General features: G+C 41.4%; 1 protein-coding gene across 1 annotated transcript in view; it reads left to right on the top strand.

Annotated features, from left to right (window-relative positions):
* LOC134537530 (protein FAM43A) overlaps positions 1 to 19,670 on the top strand; it is a 247,627-nt gene that overhangs the window by 24,953 nt on the left and 203,004 nt on the right. The window contains exon 2 of the mRNA XM_063378052.1: positions 10,244 to 10,835. Coding sequence (XP_063234122.1) covers positions 10,478 to 10,835 — 358 coding nt within the window. The 5' untranslated portion in view covers positions 10,244 to 10,477. The remainder of the gene's footprint in view (positions 1 to 10,243; positions 10,836 to 19,670) is intronic.

Raw genomic sequence — 19,670 nt, forward strand, 5'->3', positions numbered from 1 at the left:
GGAGGGGGGGGGGGGGAAATTTCAATTGTGAAATAAGTCGCCACAGTCGTGTCAAAAGCCACCCATCTCTACTTAATTAGATAATAACATGACGCTCCCATGTAATGTAATGGATTTTTTACTGGCCAACACCGTCGTGATTTATCTATGTTGTAACAGAACAAACATTGGACAGTCGAAGTGCGCAGTTGGTCGGGAATTGTGTGCCGTTTGTCACGTAGGCCTGTAAGAAAAAAAAAAGTTGGAGAAAATTTAAGAATTATTATTTACGAGTAACTGTTATAACTATTATAGTGCTATAAAGAAATCTTTTCCAAATGCCTGTTTCAGAATTACATTTTACAGCTATGAACTTGCGACCCTGCATACTTCACTTGTACTTGGAAATGTAGGTTACTAGAACAATTCGGACGGATATAGTTGACATCTCTGTATAAACTATGTTTAGTAAAAAAAAAAAGGACCAGCATCAAAAATTTAGTCTAATAATAAATAGTGAATTTTTACACTCAACTACAAGCACATAAATCTATTTAAATTTTCTAGTTTAGTTTCGTAAATTACAATCGTATTATGTGAATGGAATTGTTAAAAATTTGTTGCAACCCTATTCAAATATATATTTATTTTGATTGAATATTTTAATCCTCGTAAAATTGTAATATGAAAAAAAAATTCAAGAGTCTTTCAGTTGATAAAGTGATTGATCAAATACAACCTTCTAAAGCGTTTTTTTTTTTAATGGTGACATTTATTCACCTGGAACGGAAGTACAAGAGACACGTTCAAAAACATCCATTTTCTTGCATACTTACAGACTTCACTTCCAGAACAAGTTGCATTCGAACAAGGTTCACACTGTTCCAATAATCTCGGCCTCTGCCACTTCACTCGTAAACCTTTCCTTTCCAAAAAAAAAAAATGGTTGTCTGTAAAGTCGGTTTACGGACGATAGTTTAACGTGACAACGTCATAACAAAACATTGATGAAATGATTGCATACTTTTAAGAATAAAATTGAATAATTTTTATTTTAATAATAAAAGAAAACAATACTTGAAATTATACTAGTAATCAGATTTTTAAAATGCAAGAATAATTAACCTTTATTGCCGAAATTGTTGTTGTAATAAGCAATGAAAACCACATTAACTTTTCAGTTCACTTTATAAACAGTCGAGTGGAAGAGAGATAGATGCGGCGCAAGGGTACAATGAGCGTAACGGGACACAGCGTAACGGAACAATGTGCGAAACGGGTCACTCTTTCGTGCGTGCAGCCGGCGTTCATCGATTTATTAGACGTTGTCAGGCCAAAAAAAAAATAAAAAAAAAAGTTAACTTAAATGATAATGGGAGCAACAGGAATAAATAAATAAAAATAAATATACATATTTATATATTAAATTAATTCGTACAGTTTTGTGGTCTCTGATACCTACACTGTCATCGACCCTGGCTCGTAGGCAGGCCTACCTATCACCCGTTTGGGCCACGGCCTTCGACTTGGTCAGTAAACTCGAGGAATCAGGGGGAATACCTGGACTTCCTCCTCGATTACTACTCGTTGCATATCGACCTTGTTAGAGTTTTCCTCCTCTCTACCTCACGCAAGTATTTTCCTCTTCTTTCCTCGTTCACACTCACCTTCCTCGATCTCAAAACAAATCAAAATTTTGCAGGTTTATTTAACGACACATTTACGTTCCTGAGACATGTTTAAATTTTGGACCCACAGTTGCTTTCATTTAACCTTAGGCATTCCCCCCCCCCTCCTTCCCAAATGAAGTTCTGTGTACATGCCTGCCCTTACGCGATCTAAACTAATAACAAATCTACATCAACTGAATGGCCGATTCAGATTATTCAAGACCAAAAAAAAGTTTTCTCCCCCTCCAACAGGACATTATTATTGATCGACAAAACACAGCACCGTCAACTCAAGCCTGCCGACTGTTGAGCCCTCGAAGCTTTCGGAACATAACTGCTGACTCGGGAGTTTTTTTTTTTTTAATTTGGGATGGTTAATATTCGTGGATGGATGTCGAACTCGCCTGCTCCTCCCGCTAGCGGTCAGATTTCAGAGTTAATTCGACATTCGCTGGGAGTCGCAGGGGTTGGGTGGTCATAAGGCTTAACTCCTGCCCAAGCTGTTCTGGTCAACTACCCGGCGGGGTAAAGGCTGTATTTACCGCAATTGGGAGATGTGGCGGACGTTGCCGTGAGCCGATGGGCCCGCCCCGTTCGTCGCGCGGTCACACGGATACGCCTGGCAACTTCACGTCCTTCTCCTTGGAGTGACCGGTTCGGGAAGCCTACGATGTACACTCTGTATAGCACAGACCCGAAAAAGCCCGAATATCTACCTTCGGCCAACGTCGGCATTAAAATGATTTGACAGTATTTTTTAATGTAGCTATACTACCCTAACATAACCAACCATCCACAATTTTGTAAAGTAATAAACAAAAAAAACTGACCAAGTTGGCCGAAGGTAGATATTCGGGCTTGTTCGGGTCTGTGCAGTACAGAATGTACATCATAGTCTCTTCGACCGGTTCGCTTATTGAAGATAGTCCAAGAGTTCACATGGGTTAAAGCCACAAACCCACAACCCGAACAATCCCGAAGTTTACCGAAGTAAAAAAAAATGTTAGGTTATGTTATGTTCGGTCAGTGTAATAAATAATAGTTCCTTTTTTTTTCTCTCGGGAGGGTGGGTTGAGGTAGGTTAAGTTATCGTAACTGAAATGAAAGGTTGGTTAGGCTGACGTTATTTGTAGTTATGGGCCCACCCAACAGATAGCGTCACATGTAGCGCAAAACTTGGTTTCATACACACACACGCAGTGGACGTTAAGTCAAACAATAAGTTTAACCTAGACGTAAAATGATGACGTTATACGGAACGCTCCCTTTTAAACGTGAACCAACCGTAGGTTAGGTTCGTTCGTGACAGTCGGGTTGGAAATGCCACAGCGTCGGGGAAGGGGGAAGAACACAGTCTATTTGCGGCGGCCGGCGATACACAAAGGCCCCGACATCAGCCCGACCAGGGGGGGTGGGGGGTAGGGGTTCTGCTATCGATCCCGCCCGCGGCATGGCGTGGTTGGCAATCCGTGGTCTCCCCCCTCCCTTCTACCATCTGCTGAATCACCCTGCCAACTACTTTCCTCTCCCCTCCACATGTACCCACGGTGCATGCTCAGCTAGGCACCGACACCTGGAGTGGAACTGTAGGCTTCTTCTATGCACCCACCAGCTAAACAGAAATTACAATGTTCATGTCACTTCCCCTCCCGGCACTGAAAGAAAGGTTTGTTTGCCTCAACAAAATATTTGTTTGAATTAACAAAATATGTTTATTACGCCATATACAAACAAATATTTTGTAGTAGGAAAGATTCTGTTGACCCAACAAAATCATTTTGTCAACTCAAATGTATATTTGGTTAGGTGTACCATATAATTTTTGTTACTTACCGAGTTTGGTTAGGCTAACAAAAATATTTTGTTCCACCAAGTAAATATTTGTTTCGCCATGTATAAACAAATATTTGTTTGATTCAAACAAACCTTTTTTTCTCTGTGCGCCCCCCCCCCTTTTTTTTCACTCCCCCAGAGCCCACACACGATACAACGCCCGGTTATTTAGGTATCGCCATAAACCATCGCGTAAACGCGGGATTCGAACTCGAGGTTACACACACGCCTGCCATCCGACCATTTCCCCTGTCCATCTGGTTTTTTTGATGATGCGAACGCGGCACTCAAACCCGCCACGTAAAAAAAAAAATACTATAAAAAACGCGGACTGGCAAAGTTTTTTTTTGAAAATGATCTAACCACATATCTTCAGGATGCGGCCGAGATTAATAATATCGAAGATAGTGAGTGAAAGCTTAGAAAAACCAACACGGCGTTAACCAACGCATACTAGGGGGAAAAAATGAGGTTAGGTTAGTGCATGACGAACTGCCAGCATGCATGCATGCATGCATGCATGCCCGATTTTATATCACGCAAAAAAAAAAATCGCTTGCGCCGCGAGTAGGCACGGCGACGCAAACCGAACACAAAAAGGACATAATAAACGACCTTGAGACGCGGGCAACTGAAATACATTCTTGCCGGACATGTCACGGGTTTTCTCCTCCGGATGAACGTAATAACAATGACAAAACTAACCCCAAAAACATATAATTTGACACCAACTTCAAGTTTTTAGGTTAAGTGGTTGCCAAAGTACGAACAATCTAATATTTGCATTCGCCTTTTTTTTTCAAAATGGCGTCCAGAAAAGAGGGTCCCACTCGTACACAGTGACCACCGGTCAAAATATCATCTGTACTACTGTATCATAAAATCTAGCATAGTGGTTGCTAGTTAGGTTTCAGGGTGAGCCAAATTTGTCATTTTGGCCATCTGCCTCCCCACTATGTGTCTTAAGGAAAAACTCGTTAGATGTTGTACAGTTTTCCGCGTATTGCAACATGCACGAAGGCTGAGACCACATAGTGCGTTGACTTGTGTTGGGGATATCCCCACGCGGAAAAAATACACCCGGGCCGCAGATTATAACCCCCCCCCCCCCCCCCAACCATCTAACCCATCCGAGAATCCTACAGATTTACACTTTTGGTCTATAGAGTTTAGAGTGTGCACATAATACAAAAGAAAGCGTAAGATAAGTTGAGCGCTCGCTCGTGAAACTTTGCAGCCAGAAATAAAATAAAATAATTTTTTTTTTGAGATATCCCACACATTCGCGTTTTTTTTAGAAAGTTTGAAAATTCCCTGACTTAAAATAACTAAACTTCCATCTTTGTTAAGATCACCCGAGACGTGCGGAAACCAACTCTCCCGAAAAATATAAACAACTATTTTTTTTGCTATAATTTTATTTATGTTACACAACCAAACCAAATTTACATTTTACTTTTGTGTGTATATATGCCGTTGTAAAAGTAAAACTTATAAATATATGTGTGTGTAGGTGTGTGTGTGAAGATGTAAAAGCACGTAGATTATTCTTGCGTCGGACTCTACTTCAATGAATCTTGTGTTCCTCATGATACAAATGATAACAATCTTGTTAGCAGTTAGTTGGCAAGACAAGCTGTAGCTGTAGAAAGATGAATGCTAGAAGTGATCTAGAATTACTGTTAAATATTTCAACAACACATCAGCAGGAAATTAGCCTCACAAGAGGTGAGGAATTTCGTGTTTCTGGGCGATCGTTTGGTTTGCAGTAGTCAGGACGCTGTTGCTAGTGAATTTCAACCCATCGGCCCAAAGCAACTTTTGACATGGCTCCCTCCCCAGGTGCCCTGAGTCGAGCAAAATGGTTCAGAGAATCTCGTTGGGACGAAGGGTGAGTCGCTTTCGGGAGATTCCGCGCTCGAATCCCGTTCAATAATCCCTAAGTTCTATTTCCCGTGGCAAATGGCGGGCTTACTATACTCTGTCCCACGCTTAGATTGCAGAGCAGAGTTGAATGGCAACCCCTGTGGCCAGACTGACACTATCGTTAATCATAATAAATTAAAAAAAAGTTTTTAATCATATTTTTTTTTTCGAAGACGATAAAATAGTGTTTACTAACAGAATTATAATCGTCAACAAAAATGGTTGAAACCACGATTACATCTTTCAATCACGTCTCCTTAGAAATAATAATAAAAAAATCATGAAAACTATCGGATGATGCTCTTGATTAAATACGACAGGAATATGAATTCCCACAATTCTCACTCCAAATTTTTTACTTTTACAAAATACAGTTTACTAGCTGCCTGACCCGGCTTCGCACGGTTGTATTAATGGAAAAAAAAATGAGACCAAATATCTTATTTACAGTTATAATAAATGAAATTAAATAAAAATTAATTAATTTTGACAAAAACTTAATACAATGCTTTGTAATGTACAAAAAAAAAAACGAATAGCGCCGATGGTTTCCCGACTCTCGAGCACGCAACGTTGTCTTGGAGACGAAGTGCCCACTGTTTCCCGGGCTTAAACACCAATCAACATTGATAATCAGTTTATTATTAATTATAAATTATTAAGACCATTAATCGAAATAAAAACTATCCTATCTCTCAAGTTGGAAAAAAATTACACATAAATGCCAATTTTCATCGAAATCGGTTGACTTGGTGAAGAGTTCACTGGAAACAAACATCAGGACACTGGATTTATATATATTAAGATAAGATACATTAAAAAAAATTAATTTTTGATTGCGTTACAAAGTTGTTCCTGAAATTTTTGTTCTCTATGGCGTGCATCTGGAAACAGAGCGCAACCAGACAAGAACAGCGCTGATAGCAGAAAAAGAGAGAGTAAATCCCCGTACAAATGCACACTGCAATCTAAGGATGGAATGCGCTGTAGAGACCATGGATGAGTCTTCGAATTACGTATTTCAACTTGGGTTGAAAACGGCCTTCTGTTATAGTTGATGATTGTCTGCGAGACGTAAAAACTAAAAAAAAAAAAAAATATGTAAAATTTGCCTCGGGGTCTCAACATCAGCTGCGCTGTCACCGTCGGTGCCGTTAATGGGACGTAGGCTGTAATCTTCTGGGGGGTTTTAGCATCGTCTGGGTGTCGCTTATCACATCAGAGCGCTGCTGAAGCCCGGAACATCACAGCCTTTAATGAATATTGCCTGAAAGCCTGAGAACTATTCCATTACGGAACAGGAAGCGAGGAAACTCTCTCCCCCCTCTTCCCAACTCTTCAACCACCCCCCTCCCCACCTTCATTACCACTCACGGGCCAGCTGCTTCATGGCTCAATAAACGGTGAGTAGAGTGTGTCGGGATATCTTCTCGAATAGAGTTCCCTGATCCATAGAGTAATGAATGACCAAGTAGACTTATATTCGTTTATGCGCACGCTAAATCACGTGCTTAAGGTGGTAGAATTCCTAAATGATTTTGCTTCTAATATTTCGTTATTTTGCACGTGATTTTATATACAAATTCGTAGTATAACAATATTTAATTGTTAATAAAAGTTTTTTTCCCCTACTAAACAAGTCCTTATTTAATGTTTTTTTATGAACTTAATGGTAAACTTTTATGTCAGACCTAGCATGTACTGGAAGCAAGAAATCGTTTTTTATACAGTTTTTGATTAACCGTTACGTATGTAGCCTTCATCTTGTATTTAATTAATTTTTGTATCTTAATTATTAAAATCAATCTGATCATTAACTTGAAGGGTGTACGTCTGTTGCTACTGGCCTCGTCGGTGAGACGGGAAACAGAAATAATTAAAAAAAAAAAAATTGGTTGTCTGTAAAGTCGGTTTACGGACGATAGTTTAACGTGACAACGTCATAACAAAACATTGATGAAATGATTGCATACTTTTATGAATAAAATTGAATAATTTTTATTGAATTATCAGTACTTTGTATGGATACAAAGAAGGAGTGAAATGAAATCTACAATTTAATTGGTAAATTTACTTTTATTTGCACTCATTAATCCAAATATGTTTATTACTTTAACGAAGAGATTATTTTAACTATAACTTTTATTAATGTTTGCTATTTAACTTATTCCAATCTGTGTTATTCTGTTAAGGATAGGACGATGATAGGAAAAGAAGGAAACGAATGGGAGTGTTTCAGTTTTAATGTTCCTCGAAAAAGTCAAATCGATGGTTGTTCCAATCGAGTGGAAGAGAGAGATAGATGCGGCGCGAGCGTAACGGGACACAGCGTAACGGGACACAGCGTAACGGGACAACGTGCGTAACGGGACACTTTTTCGTGCGTGCAGCCGGTTTTCATCGATTTATTAGACGTTGTCACGTCAAAAAAAATGGGTGCTTGGACGGTATGCGTGTTAAAACGATGGAACTAAACAGTAGGGCAAGACCGCCATGCAGCTGGAAGACCGCCCAAGCGTGTTCCCAGAAGGAGCGGCGGTCGGCAGGACAACAGGCGTGCCGGCGTGACAGAAGACGTAGCACCGCTCGTCAGGCAGAGAGTGAGGAGTGTGGCGGCTGATGATTTCACCTCCCCCAGCCTACTCCGTCAAAACACTCCACTCCTGAGCGATGCACTTTTCCGTCACGCCCTGAAGTCGTTGCCTCGACTTAACCCTAACGGCTGAAAAGAAGTTTCACTTCGAATATATATATATATATATATATATATATATATATATATATATATATATATATATGCAAACAGTGGCGATCGGCCCCGACCGCTCTTCTTTCCCATGAACTTCTCAGATTTTCTCAGAACTCCTCGGAACTCCTCAGAACCAAACATACGTGGAATGACAGCGAAAAAATCTATCCCCAGTCCTTACATGACCTTTGAAGTCGTTTACATTTTGTTTTTGTAAAATATTTTATTTTACGTGCTTTTATTTTTAGTGTTGTTTGAATGTACTTATTTTGTTTTAATTTTTTGCACTCTTAAAAATTAGTTAAATACGTAAATTTAAGAGGCTAATATATAAATTTTTTTGAAATCTCGGACAACCTAAAACCATTCGGTCATGCGCCATCCCCGATATTCTAAACTGGACCTGTCACTGTCGGCTAATAAGTAGGGGCAGGCATTTTTCGCGAAAATATCTGAACACTTATTAGACTGTAACAAGGTATACCCGCACCTGTGGTTTCTTCCTTGTGATTGGCGGCCGTCTGGCGAGAGAAGTCGTTGCCTTATTTGACCGGGGCCACTCAGGACTCGTTTGCTTCCGCACTGAATCACTGTGATTGGTGTTGTGACAATCGATGTGTACCTGGGGATGAAACTCACCCGATCACGAAACACAGACGATGCTGCAGTGATTTAACTTGCATCTAGTATCGAAATCTTTTCCGCGAAATCTGCATGCCCCCTACTGATAAGCTCCCCGGAGTGTCCGCACCGGGCAGTTTCGCGCGCGGTAACCCGAGCCGCCCTGCCCCGCCCCAGGCCACGGTCGGTGCGAGACGCCGGCGCGCACATCGGTCGTGGCAGCCCCGGGTGTAGCGTTACGCCCTTCCCGCGAGCGGTCAGCCCGGGCGAGGCTGCTGGCGCCACGCGAGAGCGGGTGTCGGGTGGCGCCCTGTCCTTTCGGGCGTCCGCCTCGCGAGCCGACGGCCGGAAGAGAAGAAAAAAAAAGCTTTTGTTTTTTGTCCGCAAATTCCTCCAAGGTGGTCTCCTTCACATGCCGCCAAAATCCACAGGAAAAATCACTGTGCCAAAGACCCCCGCCTACCCTGGAACACACGCAGTGTGCAGAGCTTAAAAAATTGGTTGTCTGTAAAGTCGGTTTACAGACGATAGTTTAACGTGACAACGTCATAACAAAACATTGATGAAATGATTGCATACTTTTATGAATTAAATTTGAATCATTTTTATTGAATTATCACTATTTTGTATGGATACAAAGGAGTGAAATGAAATCTACAATTTAATTGATAAATTTACTTTTATTTGCACTCATTAATTCAAATATGTTTGTTACTTTAACGAAGAGATTATTTTAACTATAACTTTTATACATGTTTGCTATTTAACTTCTTCCAATATATGTTATTCTGTTAAGGATAGGACTATGATAGGAAAAGTAAGAAACGAATGGGAGTGTTTCAAGTTTTATGTGCCTCGAAAAAGTCAAATGATTGATTGTTCCAATCGAGTGGAAGAGAGGTAGATGTTCTTGTTACAACTGTCTCGTTGCTGTCAGCCCATTGAAACTTCCCTTGAACAAAACAACATGGACACCAAACGCAAATTTTATACACATTAAAAATAGTCCTGAAATTTCTTAGTCGTACATAAAAATAATAATAAAATTGGTTGTTTTGTGTATATTTATGTTTTTGTTATTACTTTGAAAATTTGAAAATTACACATATTAACATAGTTTAATTTATTTTTTAAATTTTAGGTAATATATTTTCCACTACATAGAGGTTAAAATTGCTTTGTAGAATTTGTACTAATTGATTAAGTTATTTTAAAGTTATTATATTTATATATTAATAATAAATTACCCTATAATCTTGTAATATTGTAGCAGAATTATATGTAGTAGGTATGTTTGATAAAATGTGTATTATTTTCTAGCTGTTATTTTCAATACCGGACATAGCATTCCAAGCGGGCTCTACGATCACTGGGAGAGGGCTAGCTTCTTGTTCGATGTCTTCAAGGGTAAAAAAAAAGGTCCGGATGTGAAAAATTACAATTTTTTTTTTTTCCCTCGTTTCAGGTTGCGAAGGAGCGGAGGGAGCTCGGACGGCCGCGACCGGCCCAATTGACCCCTGAACCACTGTCTCCGGGTTGCCTCGTCAGAAGAGGAAGATCGTTGACGGAGAGAGAGAGAGAGAGAGAGAGAGAGTGTGCGCCTCGGTCATCCACCGTGGGCCGCGCGTGTTTACCTCCCCTCCTCCGCTGCTGTGCCCCCCTCCAAGGTGGCCCTTCCTGCGCGGCGGGACACCTGCGCATGTTTCCCTCCTTCCCCTCCGCCCGGCACGATCTCCGCGAGCCGCCCGCCCGCTCCCCGCGACAGTGCGACTGCAGCTGCCGAGCGAGGAAGGTTGAGCTCGCGGTCGAACACCTCGAACAGTGCGCGCGTCGCCCGACGGGTTCGCGAAAGGGGCGGGCGGGCGATGGCGCGGGCATGAGCGCGTGCGGGCCGCCCCCGGGCGCCGGGGGCGGGAAGGACTTCCGCGAGCGGACGCTGCGCAGCCTGAAGGTGTCGCTGGGGCGGCTGTGGAGGCGGCGCTCCGTCACCATCACCGAGTACGACCCCAGCTACAAGGTCGCCTACCTGGGCAACGTGCTCACCGGCTGGGCTAAAGGTCAGTCCTGCTCATCCTCGTCAACTTACACCTGACAACCCTCCTCCCCAACGCTTCTTATCTCCGGATCACGTGCATTTTCCGCGAAACAACCTCGAGTTTCTCGTTAGACTGCAATAACGTATGCCCTCGCCATTTTCTTCCTGTGATTAGAGGCCTTCTGCAAGACCACCTTTGACCAGGAACGAGTATGCTTCCGCACAAAACTGCTGTGATTCAAATGAAAGAAACTCAGCCAATCACGAAACACAGACGATGCTACATTGGTTTTCACCACACAGCTGGTCTCGAAATCTTTTCGCGAAAAAACTAAAACATTCTTGGTTCTATCTTTTTATTTTTCCTTGCCAAACACTTATACCTCCAATAATCATCCCACCGGCATAGATAAATACCTGACAAATTAAAAACCGTTTTAAATCACGTGTTATTCCAAGGGATCTGCAATATTCGTGTTGGTCTTTGCAGCAGGATGGAGTGCAAAATGCTTTTTTATTTTGATGACCTCTTATTGGCTGAAGCACTAGATGTAACTTGTATGTAACCAATGTGGTAGTAGCCAAACAACAAAATTAATCATCTTGATTATCTACAATAATGTGGAGTTTAACCTAGTGCCAAGTGTCTTTATATTTGTTGAGACCCTGCCGATCCGTGGTAGATTTTATTCAGGATGCACTTCAAACATCTGCGCGTTTCTTACACAAGCGGCAAATAATGGACAGCTTCCTATTCCCTCGATTGCACATAGGTTTGTGAAGTCGTACACGACAGTCAAAATACCCCGTGAAATAATAGGTATCTAGTTATTTGAGAAGTTAGAAAGATTAGAAGCCGATCTAAATATAGACGAATGACCCGGAAACCAGGATAAAGCGGCAGATGATGAATAATTATAGACACTGAAATGATTATGTACTGGTTTTACGGAGTCTATCCTGCCGGTATGAAATAAACTTGAATTTTCTTTTTTTTCGGGTCCCTGCCTACACGGTTAGGCGCACGAGAAATTCGCCTTTTCATTCTGTGGCAAAGCAGGCATGAAGCACACACACGCCATAATGTACTCTAGTGAGTGCATCGCAGGTCTCTTTTGACAAGCTGAGCGAACCCCAGCCGCTGGTAGTGTTGACTCATGTGAAATCAACAGTCGGAAGGATAAGTTGGTACAACGTGGCGACAGACAGTGGCCAAAAAGACACCGACTGATCTGTGTACATGTGTATGGAGGTAATATTGTTTTTTTGCCTTTATTTACTCATAACTCGTAAAGTTGTACATGCAAAAATCAAATTCATTTATGTGATGCATTCTTTGTGTTTTTGTTGTTATTTAATCCACATGTAAAACCAATAAAGCAAATAATTGTTTTGCTATTACTTTGAAATTGAAATTAAATAATAAAACGAACCGTGTATTGAAATTAGCACTTATGATAAAAGTTTTTTTTTTTAATTTTATGTCAAACATTATCCATTACAATTAAGGTAGAAAATGCTTTGAAAAAAAAGGGGGCTGTCTGCAAAGTCGGTTTACGGACGTTAATTTTACGTGATAACATCATAAGAAATTTTTTTTTAAAAAATTGCATACTTTTTAATTTTCAAATATTATTTACAGTTTTTGCAAATTTAATTTTAATAATTTGTTTAAATATAATCACGAACAATTAGTTAAAAAGCCCGCTTTAACCTGTTTGATATTATAGAAGATTTTCTCGCACGGTGGTTGGCCGGTTCTTGCACGCTCGGCTCAGGCGGAACGTGACAATTTTTCGTACGTGCAGCCGGCGTTCATCGACTTATAAGACGTTATCACGTCAAAAAAAATTTCCAGACCAACTTTGTGTTTCCCATTGGCTCACAGTCGGATAAAATGTGGGCCAATCGCAGAAGCGGTACGAACGTATAGTTGTTTTGATGCTAGCCTATCGCGAAATTAATCCGCGAATTTTGCATATCTCTACTTATAAGTAGAGACCTGCAAAATTCGCGGATTCATTTCGTGATATGCTACAATTCAAATAATTATACCTTAGTGCTGCTTCTGTCATTGGTTCACTGTTAATCTGGAGGACTGAGGGCCAATTAGAGACCCTCACTCATAGAAGTGTCGAATCACAGACACTCGGTCGAGACGACTCACAAGTCAGCAGCCAATGAACAGGTGGCATTTGCCCGAGTGTGTAGAGTGTAGTAGAGTCTATCCTGGAGGTCATTGAATCCGCGAATTTTGCAGGTCTCTACTTATAAGACGTTATCACGTCAAAAAATTGCACTAATGGATTATTAAATTATCCTTGCGTTATTATATTTATATATATTATTAGTTTAATTACTGATACATCTTGCAATCTTGTTGCGGAATAATTCGTAGCATAGTGTCGGCCAAGGAACAAGTAGTAGTAGAGGCGTGTTGACATAGAAATGTGTTATAAATGATCGTGGCTCTGCTGATGGTCTAGTCTGGCTAACGTAAGTTGTCTCAAATTGGACATAACTCAGTAGTATGTATCCAGGGGCGCAAATCGGAAGGATTCGCACGGCCCCAGAGTTTTGCGTGCCGGTTTTAACCGACACAAGTTATCTCTGGATAGGGTGCTTGTATGTTGTATACTTCCCATATATTGGCCTATATGCATGCAATAAACGGACAACTTTGTATAATATACACTCAGTGAGAGGCTTCTTAATTCCAGGTGCCCCTCTCCCCTCCAGGGGTTCTACGCCCATGATATGAATACAGAAATTTCGCCTAAAGTAGACTGCAAACATGTATACTTTTACATTGCGTTGTTGATTGGACTACAAATGTTTCGACTCCTCCCTCCACGACCAGTGGAGCCAGTCATCTCCCAGCTAGCAGTAGACAGCCCGAACCATGTTAACCCATTTAAAGAAGGAGGAGTTTCGCGGTGAGAAATCAGCCAGTAGAAAAGCTATCGTGGGCACATTATACATAGGACTGTGCTCCAAAACGAATCCGCGAATTTCAGGAGTTCATACTTAAAAATAATACCTAGAGACCTGCAAAATTCGCGGTTTCGATGGCCTTCAGGATAGACTGCACACACCCCTGTACACTCGGGCAAATAACGCAAGTTCATTGGCTGTCGACTTGTAAGTCGTCTCAGCTGGTTTGTCTGTGATTCGATTCTTCTTTGGTTGAGGGTTTATAACTGGTTGAGATTCGTCCAGATGAACAGTAAGCCAATATCAAAATTATCTAAGAGGTATATGTGTTTGAATTCTAGCCTATCACCGAATGAATTCGCGAATTTTGCAGGTCTCTAATCCCATTGGTCTTACGTATCCTTCTGCTGCTGTTGTTCTGTAAGCTGTGTTGGTAAACAACTTCGTGCTTCATGTTGTTGTCAGTGATTGTAAACCAACATAAGGTGATACTTTGAATGCTGGTTCGACGCTTGAGAACTTTAATTGGATGCAAATTACGTGACAGGTTATACCTAGGATATTAGGCTACTGTTGATAGAAGATATTTTGCTTGTGTGGAGAGTTCTGGGTTGGAATCCCCAGTAAGGCATTCGTGTTTGAGTCGCGTTTTTAATTCTAAGATTTTTAACTCAGTCTTTAAGTCACTCCTTGATCAGCGTACAGGCATAAAAGCGGGCGTTTGTAATAAAGTGGAAGGAGGGGATGATTGAGGGGGGGGGGGTAATAGCCCCCTCCGAAATAAAAAAATCCATTATTCCAAACGACAAAAGGAAAGAATCTGAAAGCAAACAGCAGCCAGTAAAGAGGTTCTATACCTTCCCCCTCCCTACTCGGAATAATATTCTGCGCCTGCTCTTGAGTAAAAAAATTAAAATAAATACATTGTAGCGATGCGAAGTGGTACAAGGATGACTTTCGTTGTTGGTGTTCATGTTTTTTTAAATGCTTCTTTTTTACTTCTCTCGGTTGAGAGTTCATTCCGAACTTGACTTTGATTAGCCTGAAAATTTCTCAACACTCATTCCACGAACATTTGAAGAACAATAAGAATATATTAAGCCTGTAAGGTTTTCCGCAACTGAAGACGAGTCAGTGTCGTAGTAGACTGAAGATTTTATTTATCTACTCTGAGCATGTTTTTGCTAGTGTTTCGTAACCTTTCAAGCTTGGGTAAGATTCTCTGTGAAGGTCAAAGTCAAGGAACTTCGCTCACCGCTTGTCTGCATCTTATAACCGCCTGTAATTTTCAACAGCGACAATTGTGGCTGCTTGACAGCGATTACAGTAAATTGTGCAGTTTTTTTTTGCGTTATGTTTTGTGGCCGAGGAAGTTATAAACGAAGGGGGGCGGACGCCAAATTGCCTTTTTCTACGGTTTTGCAATTTTAGGTGTTCAGTTACATACGCGTATGAAATTCACTTCGTTTTGCGAACGTTTAAATTACTATTTATTTTATTAAGATAAAAGCACGATTCTTATTTATAATAAAAAAAAACATCCACTAGATTATTATCAAATCGTTTCGAAATCCATTCTGTTTGTCATTAAAACTCAATTTTTTTTTCCCCCCTTTTTTCAGATTTCATCCATGAATTATTTATATACGTAGAGACACAGGTTGCATTTCGCAGAATAACGTTTCACGCCAAGTTACTTCTGCAAGTACTATTATGCCTTATTTTGGTCGGCTAACTTTCGCATTTTAAAGGCCTTAGTTTTTTTTTGTATCAGTGGAGGGTCGTGAATTCGATCCAAATCCTCAGCATGGAATTCGCGTTATAATTTGGCGACAGTTTGAATTGCAAATGTTTTTACACTTGAACGGGAATGGTCATTGGATCTCGGGTTATGCGACACGCCTTGAAGGACAAGAAGCCAGTGAAAGATACGTAGACAATATTTGACGAATCAAGTGCGATCCGGAGAGAATGTGAACTGTGGCAGCAGCCAATGAACACGTGGCATTGACTTGATTACGCATACGTCTGTGGAGTTTAGCCTGATATATAACTAATATATCGTACGTAGGTCTCTTTCGGTTATAATTACAAGACACAAAAATAAGGGTATAGGTATTCAATATGCTACACCCGTTGCATAACCGTAGTTCTAGTGCACGATAGGACACGTCCAGTCCCTTAATTTTAGGGAATAGATTTTGGTGTCCTATCCGTTGCCGATCTGTAGACAACTGCAAAATTCGCGGATTCATTTTGCGATAGGCTATAATCCAAATACGTTTGCACCTTTTTCTGTTTCAGTGATTGGGCCACGGTTTACCTGAAGGACTCTGAGCCAATGAAAAACCTTCATCGATAGAAATATCGAATCACGGAACATCCCAGTCAACAGGACTTATACGTCAGTATAGCCAATGAGAAGGCGTAATTTGCCCGAGTGCATAGAATATTATGGAGTCTATCCTATAGGTCATTGAAATCGCGAATTTTGCAGGTATCTATCGATCTGTTGCCTGAATTCTGCGCATGCGCAGAGCTCACGTTTTCGTTGATTTCGTCCAGGTGGCGGACTCGCCGTTAATGTGTATGTTAAATTTCGTGAATATCGGGGGACGTACTAAACGTCTTGATGTGCCAGATGAAAATTCATGGTAGAAAAACCATCCCGGATTACATTTTGTATACTTTAATGGTCATACCAAGAAATAATCGCAACTTAAAATGTAATTGAGAAAATTAGAATAACACCATTAATGCTGCTATCTCCAGTATTTTTGTCGTAACAATTGTAACGATCGTACTAAACGTCTTGGTGTGCCAGATTAAAATTCATGGTAGAAAAACTATCCCGGATTACATTTTGTACACTTTAATGGTCATACTAAGAAATAATCGCAACTTAAAAAGTAATTGAGAAAATTAGAATAACACCATTAATGCTGCTGTCTCCAGTAGGTATTTTTGTCGTAACAATTGTAACGATGGTTGCGAAACGTCCGGTAGGATGCGTTGAAACCAGTTTATAGCCTCGCGTAGGGCACCGTTTATTTAAACAGTTGCCGATTTGCTTCCTTACTGGGATTCGGCTTGGACACGTTTCTGGAATACGTCCCGCGAGTTAGGTTACGGCCGTATCCCAACAAGGCAGTGCTTGTTCGCTACACTTGCCCGAGCGTCTTGGAATACCGCCCTTATAGTTACCTGCAAGCACCCCCCGGGTAGTCTCGAGGTTCTGTGTCGGTTTGAAACCGAATTTGTTGGGCTTCACATTTTACGTATCAAATAGAAAATAATTTTCGTTACTAGTGAATGGTTTTGTCGAGACTGCAGAATAGTTGATGGGATCGGCAACGAAAAAATAATAATTTGGCGTTGGAGTAGCCCAATTCAGGTTGGCTTATTGGAGTTGAAATATCAGTGATTTTTTTTAAAAACAAGAAGTAAAACATGACGACCGCATGAAAAATTAAGTCTAGTGTGACTGTTTTTTTTTACAGAGGTTACGGGGTTTATTTAGTTCAGCAAGCAAGTTAGCGGGAGTGCAATAGCCTGATGTTGAACATAGTGCGCGCCTGCGTGCAAGTGGTCCTCCGCGCTGCGCGGGCTGATTCAACCGAGCGGCCGCCACCTGGGGGCACGTGGACAGTTTTGCGTCAGAGCGCGACGAGCCACGGCGTGGCGTGGCCGTGGCTACGCCCGCGCGCGGGATACGAGCCACAGCTGCGGGCCACGTGGCGGTAGCGCCAGACACCTCCAGCTGTGTGCCTGCCGCGTGCACAGACGCACCTGCGTGTGTTTATTAGTAGAGACCGGAAAAATTCGCGGTTTCGTTTCGCGATAGGCTAGAATCCAAATGTGTTTAACCTTTTGCTGCTTCAGTTATTGGACCACAGGTTGTCTGAAGGAATCAGAGCCAATGAATAATCCTCAACGAAAGAAGTATCGAATCAAAAGCATTCTAGTTAATAGTTGCCACGAGTCAGTAGCCAATGAGCATATGTAATTTGTCCGAGTGCATAGAAGATCTTGGAGTCTAACCTGTAGGTCATTGTATTCGCGAATTTTTCCGGTCCCTATTTATTAAACATTTACTCCATTGCAGCGAGACTTCTTTGGGCGCGATGAGAGTAAAATTTCCAGGCCGAATTTCAATGCAAAGTTTTTTTCCGTGAAACATTACCGTTGAAATGTTTCCGTGAAACATTGTCGTTGAATCGTTTTTGACGCTAAAAAGACAGAGAATATGTACTTGGCTAAAGATATATTAAGAGAGCACTATGCTATACACGTTGCTGGGCTCGTTTTCGTTCTTCTCTTTGTGGATGATTCGTAACCCGCCCACACACACACACACACACACACACACACAAACATATAAAGAGATAGATGAATGAAATAATATGACATGATGACCACAAAACTGTGGTTTTTATTGATTGTGTATTTATCCGTGGAGTAATTGAATCATGCACGGACCATTACGTAGGGGAAGGCATTTTTCGCGAAAAGATCTGTACACTTATTAGACTGCAACAAGGTGTACCCGCACCTGTGGTTTCTTCCTTGTGATTGGCGGCCGTCTGCGAGAGAAGTCGTTGTCTTGTTTGACCGGGGCCACTCAGGATCCCTTGACTTCCGCACTGAATCACGGTGGTTGGTGTTGTCACAATCGATATGTACCTGGGAGAAACTCACCCAATCACGAAACTCAGACGATGCTATAGTGTTTTAACTTTCATCTAGTCTCGAAATCTTTTCGCGAAATCTGCATGGCCCTATCCATACGTAGTTTCGGCGTGCCTGATTGTTTGGTGCGCGTTGAAGTCATCGAACTGTCGGGTGTTCTCACGCCCCCTTCCACGACCAGCATGATTGTTGTTTTTCTGCGGTTGGCTCCAACGACTCGTCGAGCGCGGGAGAGAGCGGACTCTGAGAATCAGCGGGAGTCAAGCACGCGGCGCAGAGAGTGACGACCAGTGGCGTAGCCAGGATTTGCGTATGGGGGGTGTTAAGAATCATGCCCCCCCCCCCCGTATTAAAGCGGGGGGTCCGGGGGTCCTCCCCCGGGAAAATTTGGGTTTTAAGGTGTAAAATAGTGCTGTTTTCGGTACTTAAATTTAAATATTGTAATGGTAAAATTTTTATTAATTTTAATATGAAATTTGTTTGAGTGATGAATAAGAAATTAATTAAAGATTTGGTGCTAAGGGGGGGGGGGGGTTCGAACCCCTAACCCCCCCCCCCCCCCTCTGGCTACGCCCCTGGTGACGACCAAGAGACCGCCCGGCCAATTTCGCGAATTGATTTGACGAACGTATATACAAACAAAAAATATGAGCGAGTACTTCTACATCTGACCTCTCGGTTAACGGGCAAATCCACGTGTTCTCACGATGCGAATGCACTTCTTACAGGCTGATGCGAAAACTCGGACGTTAAAATTTAACCGTTAATTCTTTCAAATAATAAATTGTGTGATAAATATACGCAATTTGAGTTTAAAACTAAATCTCTGGACGCGAATAAAACGCAGTTTCCGCGCCCGCCGCCAGAATTCGCTGCTGGAGCAGCTACATCAACTATCGAATCATTCAGTTCGCAAACCGAAATCAGGCTGTTAATAGCGGCTGAATGTGACCATTAGGTAGGGACCTTCGGAATTCGCGTAGTTATCAACTGTATTTGAATGATTCCAGCAGAATACCACGTGTCCATTTGTTTCGAGCGAGAACAGTTACTTGTAGTTTCTGTTCGCTTTTTTTTTGTTGGTATAACGTTGGCGGCCTTTGTGAATAAGTTGTATCTCGCCACACGGATGTGAAATGTTTGAATAGACAGGATACAATGTATCTTAATGATAATAAATAAACTATAATGTAATGATGTTACCTATCATTTAACAGAATGTGAATAGTAGAAA

Source organism: Bacillus rossius, chromosome 12, assembly GCF_032445375.1.
Source record: "Bacillus rossius redtenbacheri isolate Brsri chromosome 12, Brsri_v3, whole genome shotgun sequence".
NCBI lineage: Eukaryota > Metazoa > Arthropoda > Insecta > Phasmatodea > Bacillidae > Bacillus > Bacillus rossius.